The 22,505-nt window shown below is 41.9% G+C and overlaps 1 protein-coding gene across 6 annotated transcripts; it reads right to left on the reverse strand.

Moving 5' to 3' along the window:
• Positions 1-774: 774 nt before the first annotated feature.
• sanbr (SANT and BTB domain regulator of CSR) lies at positions 775-22,096 on the reverse strand. 6 transcript variants are annotated; one of them, XM_075474632.1, is made up of 22 exons: positions 21,448-22,096; positions 21,318-21,351; positions 20,131-20,282; positions 19,811-19,985; positions 17,884-17,974; positions 17,499-17,737; positions 17,219-17,277; positions 16,670-16,830; positions 12,850-12,936; positions 12,603-12,713; positions 12,353-12,476; positions 11,298-11,450; positions 8,874-9,016; positions 8,001-8,097; positions 7,865-7,897; positions 7,667-7,766; positions 3,357-3,442; positions 3,038-3,066; positions 2,318-2,391; positions 2,094-2,188; positions 1,796-1,878; positions 775-1,701 (listed from the first exon to the last, which is right to left on the reverse strand). In XM_075474632.1, exons 3-22 carry the CDS (start codon positions 20,278-20,280, stop codon positions 1,665-1,667), a joined length of 2,127 nt encoding a protein of 708 aa, XP_075330747.1. In that variant the 5' UTR covers positions 20,281-20,282; positions 21,318-21,351; positions 21,448-22,096; the 3' UTR covers positions 775-1,664. The 6 variants fall into 6 exon arrangements, with proteins under 6 accessions (XP_075330747.1, XP_075330746.1, XP_075330745.1 ...); XM_075474631.1 differs by having other exon boundaries at positions 21,443-22,096; XM_075474630.1 differs by lacking the exon at positions 21,318-21,351.
• Between the last annotated feature and the right edge of the window lie 409 nt (positions 22,097-22,505).

Raw genomic sequence — 22,505 nt, forward strand, 5'->3', positions numbered from 1 at the left:
AGTTGGTGGACTTTAAAGTTTAACCCAGCGTCGAGCTTCTCGATCTGCTTCGGTTCCTTTGGACAGAGCTCTGGCAGGACGTCAGCGACGTCCTGTGGCTGCAGAAAGTCGCGCATATACATTTTATTTCTGCCTGATTTGCAGTCTTCGGTGGACTTGGCATCCCTTTCTTCTGGCGTATTAACAGCTCGTGTTTGCTTTGATGTTATTATATCCGTCAAACTCTGCAGGACCAGAATTCAGCCCGGCTGTAACCGGACCCCCCTCCTCTCCCTTCCTGACCCACATCCAGAGATCCTCAGACATTCTCGGCATCCACTGTTGAGGAGAAGGAGGAACAGCTGGGATAGCCCCCACCTACAGTGAAATAAAAAGGATCTGCCCACTTCTCCTGCTCTTACACCTTTATGCCCCCTTTTGCCCTGTGAGTACGCTGTGGGCAGGCAGGGTTATTAATACCCCCGTGGGCAAGCCTGACAGGAAGAGCCGGGTTACTCTCAAGCAGAGGGCGGTTGACCCTCCACCCAGTGGCACATACCAGCCCCCTGCCGGACTTTTCCAAAGCGCACACAATTCCATCCACACGGAGGATTAAAGCCTTGGTTGTGGTCTTTGCTACCACCCGGCCACGTGCTGGAGCAGGGGTCACAGGTTGTGGTCAAACTAGGGCAAAGTTGATTGCTTAAGAATCATGCAACCCCCCCCCCTCAAGGTGATCTGCTGCCACCCAGTGGACAAAAAAAAAAAACAGCAAATAAAATGCTCTGCCAGGAGTTTAGAGACATTTCTGTTTTATTGGTCCCGGTGTCATACAGTGCAGTCACATTCCAAAGCAGACAGGAATGACAAAGACTACTTCTACCAGAACTGAGGGAATACAGGGAAGTGAGAGAAGCATCCATCTCATAAGGTGACTTCAACACAGAACACTGAGAACCAGAACAGTGCACGGTCCCGACAGCGAGATCAGACCATCTGAAACTGAGCCGATGTGGTGAACTGTTTTTCCCTCCATGATTTAAACACAGAGTTCCTTCTTTAAAATAATGCATCTCATGACTACATTTTGCTCATAATTAGTTGTTTTGTTTAGCTAATTATCCCCATCATCGTCATTTTCTTTTGACTTGCTGGGACATTTTTAAAATCAAGAGTAAAATGCATTTCGGTCACGTTGACAGAGAAAGTAAACAAGTTCAATCCAGGTCCAATTCAATTAGAATAAAATCCAATCATCTTAAATTCATTACAGTCCAGATTAATCCAATTATTCATATCAGTCCACTTCAGTATGGATTTTTTTTTAAATTAAACACCAATTAGTAAAAAGCTATTCTTTCCCCTTTACAGGCAGACATGCTGCAGAACACTGCGCTCCTACGAGCTGAGCTGGACCCAGAGTTCACCTTGTTTCTAAAGAACCGGCCACAGCTGCGCAAATACACAGCGAGCTGGGCAGAGGATGCGGCTGACCCGTACATGGTCATCTGAGTTAAGCAAAGAGAGAGGGGGGGGAGGTCTAACAGTGGAGTCGGGATGAGGAGAGAGTCCACAGCTGGGTGGTGCTGGCCATTTGGAGAATATTTAGCCTTCACAGAAGGATCTCATCTTGTCCTCTTTTCCTTTGATCATCGGCTCTAATGGCGGTCTTTCCCAGCGGCCCTTTAGGTTGTTCGGATCTGGGCGTAACGTATTTTGGATCTGCAGAAGAGAAGAGAAGACGATGTGCGGTTATTGAGAGTGGGGACATCCACGCGTGTGGAGGCGTGTCTCTTTGTCGCGCGGCAGCAAATACCTGGGAGTCTTCTCTGCACTCGGTTTGGCTTGAGAGGTGCTCTTAAACTGCGATTCCAGCCGTGCGTAGATTCCCCCTGCAGGCTGGAGACACACACACACACACACACACACACACACCAAAACATAAAGAATCCAACATCAGGCAGCTGCAAAAATGACGACAGCAGGTCTGACAGCCAAACACGGATCCCAACCAACATGATGTGAATTATGATAATAAATCCCAGTCGAACCCCCCCATTTCCAGCATTATGTTCCCAGCTCATATTTTGTAAAAGTACAGCACATTAAAAGACCTCCACCTCCTTCGTATCCTTGGATTTGCTCTGTCCCTGGTCCCCAAACCTCATCTTGGTCAGGTGACCGATGACCTCCACCATGCGGCGCTGGTCTGGCGTGAGAGACAAAAAAAACAGAACTTGGTGAACGCTCAGTGGGTCAGTGGCTGCTGCGTGTCCAACGTGTCTTAAGGAATATAAAAGAGTCGCTAATGCTCATTTTCTGCCGAGTCCTCCTTTACCTTCTTCTCTCTGAGCGTCCTGGTTGTAGCGCATGGAGCGAGAGCTGTCCCATTTACTCTTCTGAACGCTCACTCTACAACACACACAGCAGTGTGAATACCCCCAGCAGGGAAAACAGCGAGCAACAAGCAGGCAGCAAGCTTCATGTGCATGTGGACAACTTTAAAAACTGTGAACTCATCCTTTAAAGGGATAGTTCGCCTCTTTTGACATGAAGCTGTATGACATCCCATATTAGCAACATCATTTATGAACATGTTCTTACCCCCTGCTGCGTCCTGTGAGCAGAGTTCCAGCCTCGTTTTGGTGTTGATGAAGGTAGTCCGGCTTGTTGGCTGGGGCTAAACAAATAAAGCGTCTTGCTTCTCAAAACAATATGCGTTCAAAAGAGTGATACATCTGCATCACAAAATCGTTTTGCATGAAAAAGTCAGACCTCACGTCGCTTGGCGCTATTTTTGCCTCCCTTGATATCAATGCGTTCAGCCACCTGCCGACAGCCGCACCTGTTACAGTGTTTGCTGCTCGGAAGCAGGGGACTGCTCGGTCTGCACAGTTTACATTGGACGCATTCAATGTTCATAAATGATGTTGCTAATATGGGATGTCATATAGCTTCATGTCAAAAGAGGCGAACTATCCCTTTAATACTGAATGCAGTCAGGAAGAGAAATGAGTAAGAGGAGGTTCGAAATGCTTTTGTGTTTAGTTGAACTCACGTGAAAGGTGTGTTGTCCCTGCTTTGTGACTGGAAGGGGGGGAAAATGAATAAATAATCACATTTAGAAGCAATAACAATGTTCTCTTTAATAGAACAGCTCAACTGTTACACTGTGTAAAACATCTGCTGCAACAAAGCAGCAGTTGGGGGGGCAACTGATTCCATTTAGAGTGCAAATATTTCTTGCAGCAAAATACAAAAATGTCATCGTAAACCTCTAGATCTATAATGCACGCCTGTATATAATATATGAGGCCTTAGCTGGAAACAGTGCACCCTGCTGTGCAGTGGGGCAATATTTACAAAATCAGACTCACTTTCTCAGATTTGTCCTTGCGTTGGAAGTTGGGAGAGGACAGCTGTTTCTTCAGAGGTCTGTGGGCCTTCTTGGCCTTCTTAGCAGCTGGAAGCACAAAAACAACGAGCCTGGTGAAAACCGCAGAGGGGCACCGGGCGCCATCTCCCGACTGGAAAGAAGAACTGCTTTCACCCTCCATTCCCAAAACGAGTTTGAAGTGCGGGTAGCAGCGAAGCGTTAAAAATAGATGGGGAAGACTGAGAGTGGAAGAGTGGCGATGTGCTTTTAATAGAAACATGTCTTGGCATGAGTGCTCGCTTTGTTTCCTCTAATCTGAACTGCAGCTAAGCCGCAGAGGCCAACGAGGGTCGAGGGAAGGAAAAACAGACTGAAACATGAGGCGTGATGTCCAGTCTCAGTTGATTAGTCACAGCACAAACCTGAAGTCAATCATAAGAAAATGATTTTCTATAGCAGTGTGTCAGCCGGGTTTGATCAAACGAGCGGGCGCGGGGAACCAAAAAGGAAGAGATGGAAAAGTATTTCATCGTGTCACGTGACTCGAATCTCCAGATACCAACTTGAACATTTTGTTTGGCCCCTCTTCTTTAACCTTGTAGCCCCCAAGCATATGAATAATTATTGAAAAAAATCATTTTGGCTCTTCTTGCATCTTTTTGGGTGGGAATAAACCAATATTTTTGGAATTGGGCTATTTTTGATTATTTTAGGCAATGTTGCATATTTGCAACTGTGGGCTTTCCTGATTAATTTTGTAATAATACAATTTGGAGAGCTGAGCTCCCATTACCGCTGTGAAAGGTGGACAAAGCAGACCACACCAAACGAGACCAGAACCAACTAGAACAGACCCCCGCAAAGCAGAGTGTAATTCACTGAGCCAAGAAAATGATGCTGTGACAACATAAAATGTAATGTAAAAAAATATTACACATGAATGTAAATAATGTGTGTAAATTTAAAAAAAATCAAATAATGTAATGTAAATAAAAATACAATGTAAATAAATAAAAAGCTTGTTGCATATCTGCAACTGTGGGTGCACTTCTTTAAAGTATTTGCGCATTTGAACGACCTTTGAAAAGAAGTTCTACGTCTACGTGGGAACCAAATTCCTGCCTCAGCGGGTCGGGCCTCACATCAGAGCAGCGAGGGAGGACCCACAGCTCCCGTTTCACCTTACAGGGGGATGAACGAGCAGCCTGTACAGTAAACGATCTGGCGTCAAGCGACACGGATGCAAACAGGAGGCCTCCCTGACAGTTTGTAACAGAAAAATCAGAAAAATCCTCTAAATATCCGTCTTCCAGCTGCAGGCGTTTATGGGAACGCAACTAAACTGTAAATAAGAATATATCAAACGATCACGAGAAAACAGAATCAGAAAATGAAATCCCCGTTATACAGATTTGTTTTATGGTCAATGACGTGGCCTCTTTTTCCGTTTCCAGCTCATATCAGGGTCACACCGCTTCAAAGGTTGTGGTCTGAAGAGCGAGTGAGGCGCACTCATTCTCACCAAACATTCCTGGCACAGAAAGCAGTAAGAGCCTCCCTGACCCAGTGATTAAAGTGCAATGCGTTATCAGTCACTGCTGTGGTTATTTATTTGATCTTATCTAGCATGTGAAGACATGTGAAGACATTATGACACTATTTAATAGACTGTTAAGCGTTTCACCTACAGGATGTGCCTGGAGCTGATAAAGTGGAAAGAAGCCCGTCTGTTAACTTGTTTAGTTCAGTAAAAAATGGGCTAATCCTTTAGACTTTGGACGGCGCAGCTTTCCTACCATCTGATCCATGTCCTGACTAACTCTGTACTTCACGCACTGACGTGGGAGAGGTGCCAATGTCTTAAAACCTTCTTTATGTATTGTCAGGAGATTTAAAAAAATAAGTGCAGCCATGTATTGAGACATGTTTAACAATAAATAAAAGGCAAACACAGAGCTTGTAAAGTTCAAACAAGTTTGAAAGTCTACGTTTGGCACGAGCACGCTCCATACTCGAGTGATAAAATAGTAATAAAATAAAACCTTGTAGAGTCAGTTTTGGAACTGCAACCTGTTATATCACTATAACTTTTACCAAATGTAGACATTTTTAAATGTTCTCATGTGTCTATGCATGAAATCTGCACGATATCTTTTAACTTATCTGGACTGTTGCTTGTTTTTAAAATTCATTTAAATGATTTTATTTGTTTCTCTTTATATTCTTTTATGTATTTTAATGCTTCTTCCACTCCCTGCTGCAATGCTTTTATTTTATGTAAAGCACTTTAAATTGTTTGTACATGAAATGTGCTATATAAATAAATTTGATTTGATTTATAACAGTTCATAACAGGATGCCAAGCACACTGTGGTTGTGTGAGACGGCATCGGTGGATGGAGGAAGCTGAGTACGTGACTTTCTCTCATGTTGAGCCTCATTGAGCAGATAGTGTTACACTGTTGAAGGTTTAAGGATTTAGACAAGCTTTCTTGTAAGCAGTCTTCAGGAATAGTTCTCCAGGCGTCCCGAAGGACATCTCAAAGCTCTTCTTTGGATGTCGGCTGCCTTTTGTTCCGTTCTCTGTCAAATCATACCGAGGTATAAGAAATTTTCTTTGGGAATCATATTTTTCTTTAAAAAAAAATACTATTTGATGCCTGTCACACTGTGCTGTCTTTGGGATTTTTTTCATAGATGCAAGCAGGGATGGGAACATGTGTTACAACAGACTGTTAGTAACAAAGTGCCTAAAGGTGCAATGATACTACTCTACGTCTGTCAGACTGTGGTGTCTTTGGCATTTTTCATCGACGGGATATGGGATCAAATGATGTGCTTATTAATTTAGTAGCATCTAAAAAAAAAATAGGGCTGGGCAACGATTAAATTGTTTCATTTAATCAAAAATGTTAATCTAATTAATCACATGATTTCCCTGATTAATCACGATTAATCGCATTTGTACGCAAAATCCAAAAATGAATCCAAAAGTAGTGTATAGCTTTTAGCATTTAGTTTTATTTTAAAGGATAAGACCGGTTTTTTGACATTGGGCCCTTGATTTCACATTATAACACGATGTTCTACTCACCCCTGCTTGTTGTTGGTCATTTGGAGCTGTTCCGAAGATATTCGCGAGGCGTCTGGCTGCTCTCTTTAGATATTCGGCCATGAAACGATTTCCTATGGGCAAGCTTATACAGGTACAAACTATGCTGTTTATAATTTATTAATTACTCTACACTAGCACTGATAACGTGGAGGTGCGTCGCTTACTTAAAAAAATCCGGGTTATTGTAATTTTGATTTTTTTTGTCGTAAAGTGGGTGTTACTGACGTCGTCGTGCTACTACCACAGACAGCCCACAGACCTGCTGCCTATTTATTCATTCGGCTAAAATTCAAAATTAGTAACCCGGATTTTTTTAAGTAAGCGACGCACCTCCACGTTATCAGTGCTGGTGTAGAGTAATTAATAAATTATAAACAGCATAGTTTGTGCCTGTATAAGCTTGCCCATAGGAAACCGTTTCATGGCCGAATATCTAAAGAGAGCAGCCAGACGCCTCGCGAATATCTTCGGAACAGCTCCAAATGACCAACAACAAGCAGGGGTGAGTAGAACATCATGTTATAATGTGAAATCAAGGGCCCAATGTCAAAAAACCGGTCTTATCCTTTAAATGTGCTGCCATATGAATGAAAGTGCCATAACATTTGTTGTGCAAACACACTTTTAACATCAGCATCTTTCTGTAGTTTTTATGTAGAAGCCTCGCTCCACTGTCTGTTTCCTTGAATGACTTGCTGCTATCAGTTGTGTGTTTTGCCTTTAAGTGATATTTTAGACTGGAACTACTACGCTGAGAAGACAATTCAACTTGGCAGTGTTTACAGATGACTTTGGTTCTGTCGACTCCGCCGTCTGGAAGAACTTTAAAATGAAAACGGCCGAGTAAAAGTTCCTTACCCTTCTCCATGTTTGGTGGATCCGCCGATTACTTTCTTTTCCTGTTCCACAGCAGACAGCAGCAGACTTTTACAAAATAAAAGCCTGTGAGCAACAGACTTTTACAGAATAAAAGCCTGTGAGCAGCAGACTTTTACAATGATAAAATAAATAATAAAACCTGCGTTAATACGCGATAAAATATTTATCGGCGTTAAATAATTAACGAGTTAACTTGCCCAGCCCTTAAAAAAAACCAATGTCAGCGTTTGGCTTCAAGTAACAAAGTGCATGAGCATGAAAGACGGCAGGAACACGATTCAACCACTTTGTGACCGCGAGCTAGAAAGATTTTCTACCTTGTTTCTTGGACAGCTCCTCTTCGTCCCCAACCTCGTCTTCAGTGACCTCTGACCCTGTGGTGTACTCCTCATCCTCCGACGGGAGAGCCTGCTGCCTCTGCAACAGCAAAGGTCCCACAGTTTAAGAACATCCAAACTTCCTTTGCAACACTGAATACGACAGACGTATTAAAGGAAACGAGATGGAAATCCTACCAGCTGTAGACTCCAGTTTTTCAAAAGGGAAAACTGATGGAAAAGACAAAGTAGAAGAAGTAAGACCCACAAATGGAGAAAAAAAAAAAAAGGCAGATTGAGAGACACAGAAACACAGACACAGTAAATGACTCACAGTGGTGCCGTCCCCTCTCAGAGATCCGAGGAGTGTTGGCTCCAGGAGAAAGTCGCAGTCCTGGATCTTTTCGGCGCTGGACGGACTCTCCTCACTGCTGACACACACATACCAACACACACACGGTGCATCCGTGGGACACTTAGGCTACATTTACACTGTCAGTTAAATGTTACCCAATTCCGATTTTTTTTTGCTCTCATGTGACACAGATCGGATATGTTTTTTGACCATGTAAATAGGACAAGGACGCATGCATTCGGATATTTTGAGATCGGATACAGGCCTCCTTCATATGTGGAAATTTATCAGATACGAATCGGATATGTGACAATGCGACCGCCGTGTAAACAGGCAGATCGGATATTCTTACACATTGCGTTCCACACGCCATTAAATATATGTCCTGGGATCGGTCTCGCACCCAGACACTCCTCTGAACAGCTGAGGAGGCAATAATTGCAGCGAGTGCACAGGATGCAATAATGGCCCTTTTCCTCCTCCTCTGCCTCAAAATCCTGCCAATGTTGGGCGAACTTCTCATGTACCGCAACACTAGCATCACACCTATGTCAACCTATGTCGTCCATTTGCCTCAGCAGTAGAGTTTGGTGAACACTTAAGTAGGCACGCGTGATGTTTCAGGTGATAGGCAAGTGTTATCGCGTGAATCCGATATGAGTCACATTATTAAAGTACGTGTAACCACATGTTAAAAACAATCGGATTTAGGCAAAAAAAATCAGATCTGGGCATCAAGACTTGCAGTGTAAATGTAGCCTTAGAAGAAGTGATCCCATAAAAATGTTGGCAAATCAACGCATAAACGCAAAGTGAACAAAAGAAATCATCAAACGATCCCGCCATACGCACCCGTCTGCCGGCGGCGTGTTGGGCAAACACACGGCGTCTCTGTGCAGCAGCAGGTCATTGAGCACTCTGGTCTGGGCTGCCATCGCCTCGTCACAGTTGTCCTCATCCAGTACGTTCACTATGTGGTCTCGCATCTTACAGCCCTGAACACACACACACACACACACACACACACACACACACACACACACACACACACACACACACACACACACACACACACACACACACACACACACACACACACACACACACACACACACATCCACATCCTTACTCTGATTTTGTCAGATGATGTTAAGACATTTCTGTGCAAGTTGTCCCTCTTTCACAGCAAACAGTGAGCTGTAGTGAGATGATGCCGATAATAATAATCCGACTTAACGTTTGATTTCTCGAGCTCCGTGTACCTACCAGAGAGATATATATATATATATATATATATATATATATATATATATTCAGCACTAGAAGTGTCTGGATTTGGCAGACCCTTGGAAGTGGATTCTGCTACTTGACACCTTTCAGAGGCCGCAGTGTAAACCAAAAGAAGTCATTTCGTAATACTTTGTACTTTATTATAGGTTCAGATATCTGCTGGATGTAGTGCGGTCATTTCCGAAGCCGCAGGATCATTAGATACAGCACTAATGAGCTTTGAAAAAGGTCATGAGGCGTCTCTGTATTATTCCATGATGATTCAGAGCTTGGTTAATAGGGATTTGTCAACTCTGGAGAAGACACAGGAGATGGATGTGAACCTGACACTGGAGGATGAGGGGTGCGATGGGATTTCAAAGAACAGCAGGTTGACCAGTAGGGAAATCTTAACGGAGAATATGAATATTATTACTTCAGGAAAAAGCTGGTAGCCGATTCAATAGACCAATCACCACCAACCACCATAGCAGTCTGTGCCAAGGTCAAAACAAAAGTTAAACTCACGTTACAGATGCCCCTTTTATTAATAATATGATCGTATATGCACAAGCTTTACATGACATTTTAATAACCAAAGTAAGTAAATGAACTTCATCAGTTTGAGAAGAATCCACATTCGTGCGTTTATACAGTATTACTTATTATACAGCATGTTTTTCTGAGAGCTTCACCAACTTTATTGTATCTTCCACAAACTTAATGATGATGTTTTCATGTGGTTCTTCGGGCACATTGTGCCCTAATGCCGTTGTACTAATTGCATAGATGCTTGTTCAAAACCACTGAATGTACCATCACAGCCGGTGAAAAGCATTAATGACTTTGCTACTTTCAAACTATTATTAAACAATTAGATCAGCATTATCCAATTTTGTTTGTATTTGGATACGATTTGTGACACAAACGTTTCAAAGAATTTAAAAACGAATTCTTCTTGGGGAAAAAATACCCCAAACAGCAGGCTTTTCAGCTATAAAGCTATGATTTAGCAGCATTTGTGGCTGTCAGTTTTTTTAAGCAGGACCCAATAACTCTGAGACATAACAGAACCATATGAGACATGGGAGAGTCAAAAAGAGTCCTATTTCTTATTAATCTAAATCATTGTCAAACATTCAGCAACAAATGTTGAGCTCAAATGTTTAAAAAAAGAATAGCTAAAATGATTAAATTTGCTCCGAGAGTGAGTTTTTCAAAGTTTTCACATGGACTGGAAGGGTCAGGCAAGATGGGACATACTGATCATACTCTATGACATTACCACTCATAAGGGATAAACATGTGTCTGTAGTCTCGTTGTGTGGAAATCTTTACAAAATCTAAATCTTGTGGACTTTCTAGTCCCCCAAATCCAATTCACAGAATTTTCATATGAAAACTGGGTTTAAGGTTCCCTTAAAGGCATGGTTGGTAATCCTGGAGAGCTAGCAAGAGAGCTAGCAAGATTTGAAAGTGGCACCTTCGCTAAGCTCCATCCCTTTAAGGTTGAGATTGTTGTTGGAGCTATTTGTTATTTTGTATATTTGGCTCACTTATTATTTAGTTATCTTTTGGGGGTTTAGTTTGGGGAATACACCTTTTTTGGTTGTTTATGATATTTAGTATTGTTTGAGTTAATTTTTGGTATTTAATTATGCTTTTATTTTGAAAGCACGGGTTAGCTGGGGCACTGGGAGAGTTTATTTAGATGAGCAGGCACCTGGGAGGGCAAATAGGTTTTAACCAGGGCAAGAGAGGCGGCAAAGGCCATTGTTCTTTGTTTGTTTGCTTGTGGTTGGAGAAATAAACCGAAAGAAACGTAATTTTTTGCCTGGACAATGGACTCAATTACCTGTGTAAATTCACTCCCAAGGTGTCTCAGTGGCCGTTTGATTTAATTTATTATGGTTTTGACATTTTTTCTGTTTTGATTATCGACACAAGAGGACGAATAGCCATTACAATTGTTGTTCAGAAAAGCAGTAATTATTGTTCAGAGCGTACCTTTGGTATGCCGGTGGGATCGAAGCGGAGAACCCTCTGGTTGCAGCAGGGATACATTCCCGCACCGTGCCAGCCTCTCTCTGTACCCACGCCGGGGTACAGCACGCCGTCTGGGTGGTATTTGCAATGGGTCAGCTCTGCACATACAAACACCTACACGTGCACACAAATGCACGTTGGGTTCATCACCAGGCTCACAGAATCAAGTCTCCCATCGTCTCGTTGTATTTCAGCCAGTGAGATTATTCTATCAGATTATAGGGCTGCACGATAATGGCCAAAATGATTATCACGATTATTTTGAGCAATATTGATATCACGATTAATTATCACGATTATTTGTTGATTTTAACCAAAACAAATGTTATCGTCACATAGGCTTATTATAACTGCTTTCACATCCATATTGTGCTACATTCCTGGTAATGTACAAATATGTGCAACAAAATACCCCGGGCAATTGACTCTCCCGTGTGTTCTTGCGGAAAAAAAAAAGTTTGCAAGCATCGACTCTGCATTGCAAAATCCTCGTCGATGTAATGAATTGTCAAACTCATGTACGGATCCATTGTCCTACTTGACCACAGATCGGTTGTAGTTGCAAAGTACTTTACATTGCCAAGATCTCTTTCCATTTCCCCTCTGCGTTTTTTGTACATTGCAGGTAGTGCCACCTTGGAAAAAATAATTGCGAGAGGGGATCACGTAGCGTTTGTCTAGAGTGTTGTCCTCTGTAACTAGTGTCTACATCTAGAAACTAAACTGCGCGGTACAGGGAGCAACTCTGATTGGCTCATGGAGGCATGTGATCAGACAGTGGTTTACGGAGCGCTAGAGTGGCTTTAAAAAAGCACCAGAGAGGGTTAAAGCGGAGGATCTTTGAAAACACCTTTAATATGGAGCGTTCTATGGACGGAATGACGCATTTTAAATATCGCTCGATCACGCGAATTTGATCGCGGGAAGCCAATATCGTTATCGTGGTTAAAATTCGATATATTGTGCAGCCCTATCAGATTATATTAACTTTCTTGTCACAGTTTCCTTTCTCTAACCTGCTGGCATCGGGAGCAGGTGAGGTAGTTGATGGTACCCCAGATTCTCCAGTAAGCAAGGACCCAGGACTTGAGCTCCTCATAAAGGCCTGGGATGTAGTCGTGCACATCCCAGCTCTTCTGTCTGCAAATGCACACAAAAAAAACATAAAAAACACTGAAAGTCTTTTCCCCTTTTTATGGCAAATGACATTCTTTATCAAGAGTGAGTGGATGAGCAGTTTGTCACACTGCAGCACGGCCGTAATACCGAGTGTGTGAGTAGACGATTTCTCCTCGAGCATCGATATTGATTTTCCCCGGAACGCAGGAAATCTTCCTCTCTGTGTCTTTGGTCAGCAGCTTAAAGCACAGGCCACACCTGTATAGTGAAGAATAAGAAAAAAAGAAAAGCAGCACTTTTTTGTTTTTCTTCTCAGAACTCTCCAACACGAAAGCACGCAGACAAAGAGAGTAATGGACGCTTAAAAAAACAACCCGAAGTAGTTTGTACCGACCTGTAGAGAGTCGAGGCGTTTCCTGGTGAATCTCTGCTCTGGTGGTTCGGATCGAACAAATGCTCGATTTTCTTTTGGAACAGTTTGCTTTTAAGGGCGAAAGCAAATAAAGGAGGGAGTTTAAAAAAAGATTTAAAAGAAAATCATGCCGTCACAAAAAGAAAAACAGAAAAATCCAATATGCCGTCGACATGTAAGGCTGACTCATGGCGAAACCTCACACTCTGCAACTAAGTACATTTACAGTGGAGTAAGTAACAACCACACTGGTAACACCAGTCACATGGGACCTTTAACTCCACAACCATTAGAATACCTGATGTACATTTTGTGTTCAAATGTCCGACACACATTCTCCACTTACACTGTACACTGGAAAAAATCAAAGTCTTACCAAGTATATTTGTCTCATTTCTCGTCAAAATATCTCATTACACTTAATATCAGACACAACTGCCTAACAAGTACCATTTCAGCCAGATATAGGGACTTGTTTTAATACAATACATCTTGAATATCTTGTTAAATGAAAAAGTCTTGAAAACAAATGGTTTTGAGTCACATATCATATGAAACAAGCTTTTTTTTTCATTTGAAGAGGTTTTTAAGCTAATTTCAAGATCACTTTTATCTCAAAAGTCCTAAATATCACATCTTATTTCAAGAAATCTTGACAAGCTGATTTTCACTAGTTCCATTGGCAGATTTTTTTTGCTTATTTCAAACAAAAACGTCTTGTATTTGTTTGTTTTTTTAACTTATTTTTGGAGGGGCATTTTTTCCAGTGTAAATTGTGAAAAAGAAGCTTGGCTCAGCAGCCGGGATTCACAAGGAGCACTGGACTGTGGTTCTTTAAAGGGATAGTTCGCCTCTTTTGACATGAAGCTGTAGTCTGGCTAGTATGCTGTTGTTTAAAAAAATGAAGCGTTTTGCTTTTCAAAACAGTATGCGTACAAAAGAGTAATACATTTGCATCACAAAATCGTTGTCCAAGAAAAAGTCAGACCTCACAATCGCTTGGCGCTATTTTCTCTCTACCTGACTTTCGTCAACGCCAAAACGAGGCTGTAACTCGGCTCACAGTACGCAGCGGGGGGTAAGAAAATGTTCAGAAATAATATTGCTAGTATGGGATGTCATACAAGCTTCATGTCAAAAGAGGCGAACTATCCCTTTAAGGCTCTGACCCAACTCCATGTCTGTTTTTAGAGAAACAAAACTGTGTCGCACCCCTTTAACAGAATGAGCCCTGACCTTATTATTGTAGAATTACTGAGCTTTTTCAGATTGTTCACGCTATAGCGACAAAGTAGATAGATTGCGCAATGTCTTATTTGAGGACGCAGGGTGTAACTGCAGGACACTGCCTGGTAATGAGAACCAATGTTATACCCCTTTAACCTTGTAGCACCCACAGTTGCAGATATGCAACAAGCTTTTTATTTATTTACATTATTTATTTACATTATATTTTTATTTATATTTTTATTTACATTACATTATTTGATTTTTTAAATTTACATACATTATTTACATTCATGTGTAATATTTTTTTACATGACATTTTATGTGCCGACAGTTGTCACAGCATCATTTTCTTGGCTCAGTGAATTACACTCTGCTCTGCGGTGGTCTGTTCTAGTTGGTTCTGCTCTCGTTTGGTGTGGTCTGCTTTGTCCACCTTTCACAGCGCTAATGGGAGGTCAGCTCTCCAAATTGTATTATTATGATTATTTTTTTGCATTTTTTTATTAGCTTCATGTGCACATTTTTTATTTACATTACATTTTATATGTGCTTCACTTTTTCACAACAAAGATCTGTGAAATCTGTTTGATTTGTTGTTGAATGGAAAGTTTATGATGGTTGCGTTCCGCACTTTGTATTAAGAATGTTCAATAAAGGTTTATTATATACATTTTATTGTGGTAGCAGCAGTTACTGGTGAACTTTCACTATACCTTTTTTGCCCAACGATCTGCAGAGAATGACTTGGTTTAGTGAACAAAATTAATCAGGAAAGCCCACAGATGCAAATATGCAACATTGCCTAAAATGATCGAAAATAGCCCAATTCCAAAAATTCCAAAAATATTGGTTTATTCCCACCCAGAAAGATGCAAGAAGAGCAAAACTGATTTTTTTCAATGATTATTCATATGCTTGGGTGCTACAAGGTTAACCATGTGTACATCTGCTACGACGTAGTAAATAATATATATTGGGAGTAGTTGACCAGACTGGGAAATGATCTTTGTCTGGATTGTAAGAGTCAGTCCCACATGGCAGGACTGAGAGTGAGCTGCCAGCTGCAATGCAGACAGGTCAGATCAATCTTTTTCGTCTCCTTTTGTCTGCAAGTTTTTTTTCTGTAATGAAAAAGTGAGCCGGACCCATTCCTGCAGCGACAAAGATTAGCATTCGCACGCAGGCCTTGTATCCCATTAATGCCGATTAGATATGAAGCTAATTAATACCTGCAACTAATGCGGAGTCATTCGACGCGGGACTGAAAAAAAAAACCCTTCCCTCCGCTCTCAGAAGTCAGGTGTTAGCAGTTGCTATGAGGCTTTTAGACTTCTCCTCGCATTTAAAGCTCTTAATGACCGAGCTCCATCATATCTTAAAGATCTCATTACAAGATATTTTCCTAACAGAGCACTCCCAAACTGCAGGTTTGCTTGAGAGTTTCTAAAAGTAGAATGGGAGGCAGAGCCTTCAGTTATCAGGCCCCTCTCTTGTGGAATAAGCTGCCAGGAAATGTCCGGGAAGCAGACACCCTTTCCACTTTTAAGACCAGGCTTAAAACTTTCCTTTTTGATAAAGCTTATAGTTAGGGATGGCTCAGGTGATCCTGAAACATCCCATAGCTAAGCTGCTATAGGCCTAAACTGCTGGGGGGCCTCATCTGTCACACCTTTCCTCACTTTACTCTCTTTTTCCCCTGTTTAATTTCTCAAATGATATTATGTATATTTGACATTATTGTGGTCATTAACTCGTGTTTCCCTGTTCCAACAGGTATCCTTTGAATGGAGTTACAGGGTTTTTCCCTCTTTTCTGTCTTCTCAAACCCCAGCTGGTGGAGGCGGATGGCCACCCTTCCTGAGTCTGGTTCTGATGGCCACCCTTCCTGGTTCTGGTTCTGATGTCCACCCTTCCTGGTTCTGGTTCTGATGGCCACCCTTCCTGGTTCTGGTTCTGATGGCCACCCTTCCTGGTTCTGGTTCTGCCAGAGGTTTCTTCCTGTTCAAAGGGAGTCGTTTCTCTCCACAGTCACCTCAGGCACGCTCAGGACGGGAGATTGGACTGAAGACAAGTTTCAGTGCAATCTGTTGGTTTCCTTAGCTGGGAAATTGTTTTTGAATTGGCTCCATATGAATGAATTGGATTATTTTTATAAATAATTATGATTACAATGAATTGAATTCCAATTGGCTTGAATTGGACTTTATTATTTTAGTGCCTTGAGATGACATTTGTTGTATTTGGTGCTATATAAAATAAAACTGAATTGAATTGAATTGTGAAAGGGAGATTTAGACACTTCAGCTGTGTTTGAAATGTTCTGGCTGATCAGTGTGTCGTTGAGCTGTAATCAACAAGACTTTTTCTCCTTTAAGCCTCACTTTTCCCTTTCTCTGGCGTTGTCCGTTTTTTTCTCCGCAACGATTCACATTCCATGCACACAGGGAATACTGTGCTGATGTATCCCGGCAGAAACTATCCAATCAGGCTCTTGTCGATTTACACATTCTATCGCTGGCCTGATACTCTGGCGACCAAGTTAAGTTGTATAAACACTGCAACATTCGCATACCTCTTAAATTTGTCTTTTTTGTCCCGGATGTCATCGGCTTCATTGTGGTTGAAGAGCTCAGCAATCCGCGTGGCCAGGTTGCTGTTGATGCAGTTCATGTTGCAGGGAGTAGCCACAATGGCGCTCATGTGTTTGTGACAGTAATGAATGCACTCCTCCACCTGAGCACGGACAAACACATACTCGTTCTTAAGACATTTCAGCGGAACAGAAAGGTCAGCGATCCTACAAATGCTTTCCAAACACTACTTTTATCAGTGGTGCGATTTTAACTTTTTCTAGAGTACACTAGTGGAAAGAAACTTTTACAGCAAACTGTTTAAAAGCAACTCATCCAGGCTAAAGAACACCTACACTCTCCACATTCATGCAGCAGTAACTTAGGAGAAGCTCTCTGTGCAGACCTCTTGATTTTCTGATTTTCAACAATCGGCTCAGAATGAATGTGTCGAGAAAAGTTCTTTTTGGGTTAGGGTTATTTCTCTACATCTGAAAAACAAAGGGCCTGAACACACCCCCACACTTTGCATCACAGGTCACAACACTTACTAACGTATCCATCTTCAAGAACTCGGAGGAGATCAGGATTGAGATCACATTGCTGGGCTCTGTAACCGACAAACACCACATGACCAACCGAGCAAACTCCACAAACAACACAGAACACGCAGCCAGTGACCCACCAGACACACACACCACGTTCAGTGATCACTAAATCAGGCGCCACCCACAGACACAAACAGGTGGAGAAGGTCAACAGCTCAGGCATTTCCATGTGTAATCACGTGGCTTTGCATCTTTCTTTCTCCCCCCCCCCCCAGAAATTTACCCAGTCGGGGTTTTTCTTTGTTCCCCTCCCCCGCGGAGTTCCTCCTGACGTAGTTCATGAGCCAGTCGAAGATCTGCACGTCGCAGTGGACTGAGATGTCCACCTCTTCCCACCTCTGTGGGTCCACTGACAGATACTCAGCAAAGTAACGCATCTCTTTGACCAGAAGATCTCTGGGACATGTGAAGTCCTGCTTCAGGTTCTTGGTCTCATCACACACATGGATCACCATGTTGGGACTGCAGAGCAAGGTTAATACGCGTTATCAAGCAAAAGAATACCAAAAAACATTTCTTATAAAGTGGAGTGTCCTGTGTGAGGTTTCAATGTGCATTCTCTTAAGTGGTTTCAGTGTTAACAGCACAGTAAACATCTCTCAGCTTACTCCAGCGGCTTCTGAGGTTTGTCATCCTCCTCTGCTGAGACTCGTTTCTCTTTCTTCTCCACAGCACCACCCCTTCCCGACGGCAAGGAGCCTGCAGACATGAGATGAGATGAGACTCTGCAAATACTAAAAATTTAAAAAGCAGTGATTCCGACGGGTTTTGTCTTGTTAATTTACATCAACTTCTGCATTTTGGGACGATTTAGGACAGGCAAAGAGGTAGAAATAAATCATGATATGATATTACTGCTGTTCAAACAGGTGAAGTCTAAAAAACCTTTGGCAAGCAGTTTGTCATTAAACATCTGGGAAAATCATTAAAATGTTTCCTTGAATAAGGTCTAGAAGGGATATCCATTTTTCTCCCTCTACAGGGCACAATATCCCTAAACATTTAAGCAATCTGGAGAAATGTCACTGCATAAAGGAAGGGCACAGGAGAAAAGCGGAAAAAAAGCAGTCCAATGAAAGTCCTCTCCAGACTTCTGTTTGCGCCTGGCATCACGCGGTGGAAATGTTTATTGTGGTCACACCAATCAGAATTCTAGATCTTTTTTTCAGAAGAACAAGAAGATTCTTTTCCAGAAACATCCATGTATTTTTCCTCAAAAACAACATTCTGAAAGCATTACAAAGGCATGGCTGAGGAAGAAGAGGGTACATGTCGTGGACTGGCCTGTCCCCAATAGAGTGTGTTGTGGAGAATTTTGAAAGGAAAAATGCGACGACAACAACAACTCCATGGTGTTGCACATCTTACCTACATCTTAATTTAACAAAGACCAAAGACATGGCTTTTGATTTTAGGAAGAATATCAAAACACCTGAACCTGTTAGGATCAAGGGACAAGTCATTGAACAAGTCCAGTCCTATAAATATCTGGGGACAATCATTGACTCGACCCTAAACTTTAAAGAGAACTGCAAAGCTGTGAGCAGGAAGGGACGCCAGCGGCTGTTCTGTCTGAGGAAGTTGTCCCATTTCCACATTGATAGGACCACGATAAAACTGTTTTATCATGCTTTTATCGAATCTATTTTAACCTTTTCACTTGCATCGTGGTTCGGAAACTTGTCCCTAAAAGAAAGGAGTTCACTCAGGCAGATTATTAAATGGTCAGGTCGGTTGATCGGGGAAACACAGCAGGGCTTGGAGTCGCTGTACATGAAGCAGATGCAGCGGCTCGCCAGCTCCATCTTGAATGATGCCTCCCGTCCCTTAGCCAGTGAGTTCCAGCTGCTGCCGTCAGGACGCAGATTTATAGTCCCGAGAACTAGGACCACACGCTGTAGGAACAGCTGTGCCCCTGCTGCTGTCGCTCTTTTAAATAAAACCTAACGCACTTTACTGCGGAGATCTATTTTACAATTTATTTATTACTTAACTCTATTTATAGAAACACTGAGCCTGGTTTCAACCTTTATTTATTGTTCCTTGCCTTCTGGGCAATATCTACTTTTATCCGGTTCAGTGAGCATTGTGAGTACCTGCCATGTCTGTCTTTGTACTGTCTTGACCTGTCCTCTGTCAAATTAATGTCTGTTAATAAGGTGTGGGAGATGCCTTCTCCTATTCTCTGCAGAACAAATCTACCTACGGGTACTAATAAAGTCAACTGAACTGAACTGAACATCTTAAAGACATGGAAGAATGGAACAAAATAACAACCGACATGTTTCCTTGCTTAGTATCCTCAATGCTACAACTACACCTCCAGCTGTTGTGCTGCCCCGTCAGTGTTCTATAGGCTCACAAAGTTTCTAACAGACGAGTTAGCCATGCTTGAGCTCACTTTATCAAGCAAAGCAACGGGCATGGCAAAAACTTTCATATCAACTCTTAACGCCGGATATGATACAAGGTTTTACAATTATTGTTTTGAGGTTGAAGGTTTTATCAGTGCATACTCGGACGGCATTAACTCACCTGCAACTTTGCTGCATCTCAGGCTGCTCCCGTCATTTATAACCTCATCTCCGGTGTCCAGCAGCGTGGACGGGCCATCTGAAGGTGAGGTGCCTCCTTCTGTCAGAGCGTTACACTGATGGTCCACGTGAGGAAACCCACCTGTGCTCTTAAGCTCTTCAAACCGACGGGCACACTAGAAGATCACATCAGTGCCAGTCAATCGTTTCTTCTTAACAATTAGTGTCTCCAAAGGGTGAAGCGGAAGATGGACAAAATGGAACACATGGAAAGGTGGACGGATGATGGAAGCATTCATAGTTACCCAGCATTGCAGTTACCTCCTTGGGAGTAAAGCCAGGTACAAGCTTGGCTACGTTGTCCCAATTTATGGGCTGGGGCACTCCCCACAGAGAGCCCAACACCATGTCCAAAACCAGGACATTGTTGTCGTATGGAAAGTTGTTGTTGTCTGAACAGAAGCGACTCATCTCTACAAAGTCAGGGACAAACAACCAAAAGCATTTAGTCTCCACTTATAACTGAACATGGAATATTTCTAAATCTTCGAAAAACAGTTATGATATTCAGAGAAACCATTTTTTACAGTTGTATTTCTTGCAATAGTCACAGTCCTTATTAAGCATGCAGCTAGAGAAGAGTACTTGCTTTAGCCAAGTTATACGTTAGGTGTCAAATTGCACACTCGAATCATTTTGACATGTGTCGCTTTCGTCGATCCAAATTGAACTAAATTCGCTATGAAACGGACTGTGAAGGATGCTGTGAAGTGACTGATCTCACTAACTTATCTAGACTGTTGCTTGTTTTTAAATTAATTTAAATTATTTTATTTGAGTCGGTCGTCCAATAACCGGAAGGTTGGCGGTTCGATTTGCCACTCAAAAAAGATTGGTGGTACTGATAGCTGGAGGGGTGTCAGTCCACCTCCTTGTCACGGCTGAGGTGCCCTTGAGCAAGGCACCGTACCCCCCCATGCTCCCCGGGCGCTTCATGGCTGCCCACCGCTCCAGGTTGGCATCTGTCTCTGAGTGTGTGACCCTGTGCATGTGTATGTGTGTGTCAACAGGTGCCAACCTGGATGGGTTAAAAGCGGAGGACAAATTTCGTGTGTATGCATGTATGCATGACCAATAAATCGGATCTTAATCTTGATCTTAATCTTTATACTCTTTTATGTATTTTAATGCTTCTTCCACTCCCCGCTGCAATGCTTTTATTTTATGTAAAGCACTTTGAATTGTTTGTACATAAAATGTGCTATATAAATAAATTTGATTTGATTTGGAGTCATTTAAGTTATCATAATCGTTTTTAATCACCCAATACCACGCAGGTAATGACATCCTGAAAGCTATGCAGTGCTTTACAGTGAGATAATATCAACAAGCATCCAGATGTATGGTTGAAGGTTTATGCATAAATACATGCATGCCGCATGTATTTACGTAGATTAGCTGGCAAAGGTCTGCGGTATAAATATATTATTGACAACAGAGGAACTCACTGTGATTTGTGATGCTATCAAAGGCCGAGTCCTTCTGCATCAACATCAAGACGCTTTTAAGTCATTAAATCAATCACCTGCTTCTTCATAACAATACACATTTAAACGGCGAGATGGTTGCATACTTAACTGGAGCAAAGGGGTAGTCTCTATCGTGGTCTAGCACAGTCAAAGAAGTGTGCAAATATTTTATGTCATTGTGTGTGGGGATGACGCTGATGCTGCGGTCTTCTTCTGCCGGCTAACTGCATCTATTGCTAAAGCTAAAGCTAACTTTACGGGACGGGACAGTAGCTGCTGCTTTTAAGTACTTCTAGTAAATTCCAACATCAAAAGCTCCATACAGCGATTTACGAGCACTGTATGAGCACATAATTGTAATAAATTTGGCACATAATTAAGTGGCTAAGTTCTGAATTTCACCAGCCGTTTTTTTAAAAAAAAGCGGACTTGAACATGAGACTTTTCTGTTAAACTAAATTACAAGGTCGAGAATAACGGTTCAAGATGACTTCCCTTCATGAGTGAAATATTTCCGAAAATCCGGGAAGGCAGCAGTAGCCTCAATAGCTAGCAAAACTCTTAGCTTAGCCTATAAGTGGTATTTAGCATGGACTCTTGTGTATTTTTCCGCCTGGTAGTAAAGGGAAATAATATTGACAAGCCTAACTGTTAAAGCACAAACTATGCCACTTTTTCCCAAAAAAGATTGACACCTATAAAAGCTCGTTGGTTCCTTCTCTATGTGCAGCGCTGATTCGTCCCGGTTGCCGCACTGCAGCAGGTTTAGGCGTCCTGTTGCCAAGAAACGGTGGCCGTAAAACCAGCGTTTCTGCCATAAATTCTTCTTCGACCTTTTACTTTATTTTTTTTTTTTTAAAACAATTGTACGAAGTCAGAAGTTTGGTCGTGAATTTTTTTTAAATACACTACGATTCTTAGCGTTCCGGTTTCATTTTTAGGTATTCCAACGATACTGTTGTCTGAAAAAGTGCGTTATAAATAAAATGTATTATTATTATTATTATTATTATAACCCTGTTATTGCGCAGTTTTATCAAATCAAATTTATTTGTATAGCACATTTCATGTACAAAACAATCCAAAGTGCTTTACATGAAATAAAAGCACTGCAGCAGGGAGTGGAAGAAGCATTACAGATACATAAAAGAATATAAAGAGAAACAA

The sequence above is a fragment of the Odontesthes bonariensis genome, chromosome 2, assembly GCF_027942865.1.
Source record: "Odontesthes bonariensis isolate fOdoBon6 chromosome 2, fOdoBon6.hap1, whole genome shotgun sequence".
Lineage (NCBI taxonomy): Eukaryota > Metazoa > Chordata > Actinopteri > Atheriniformes > Atherinopsidae > Odontesthes > Odontesthes bonariensis.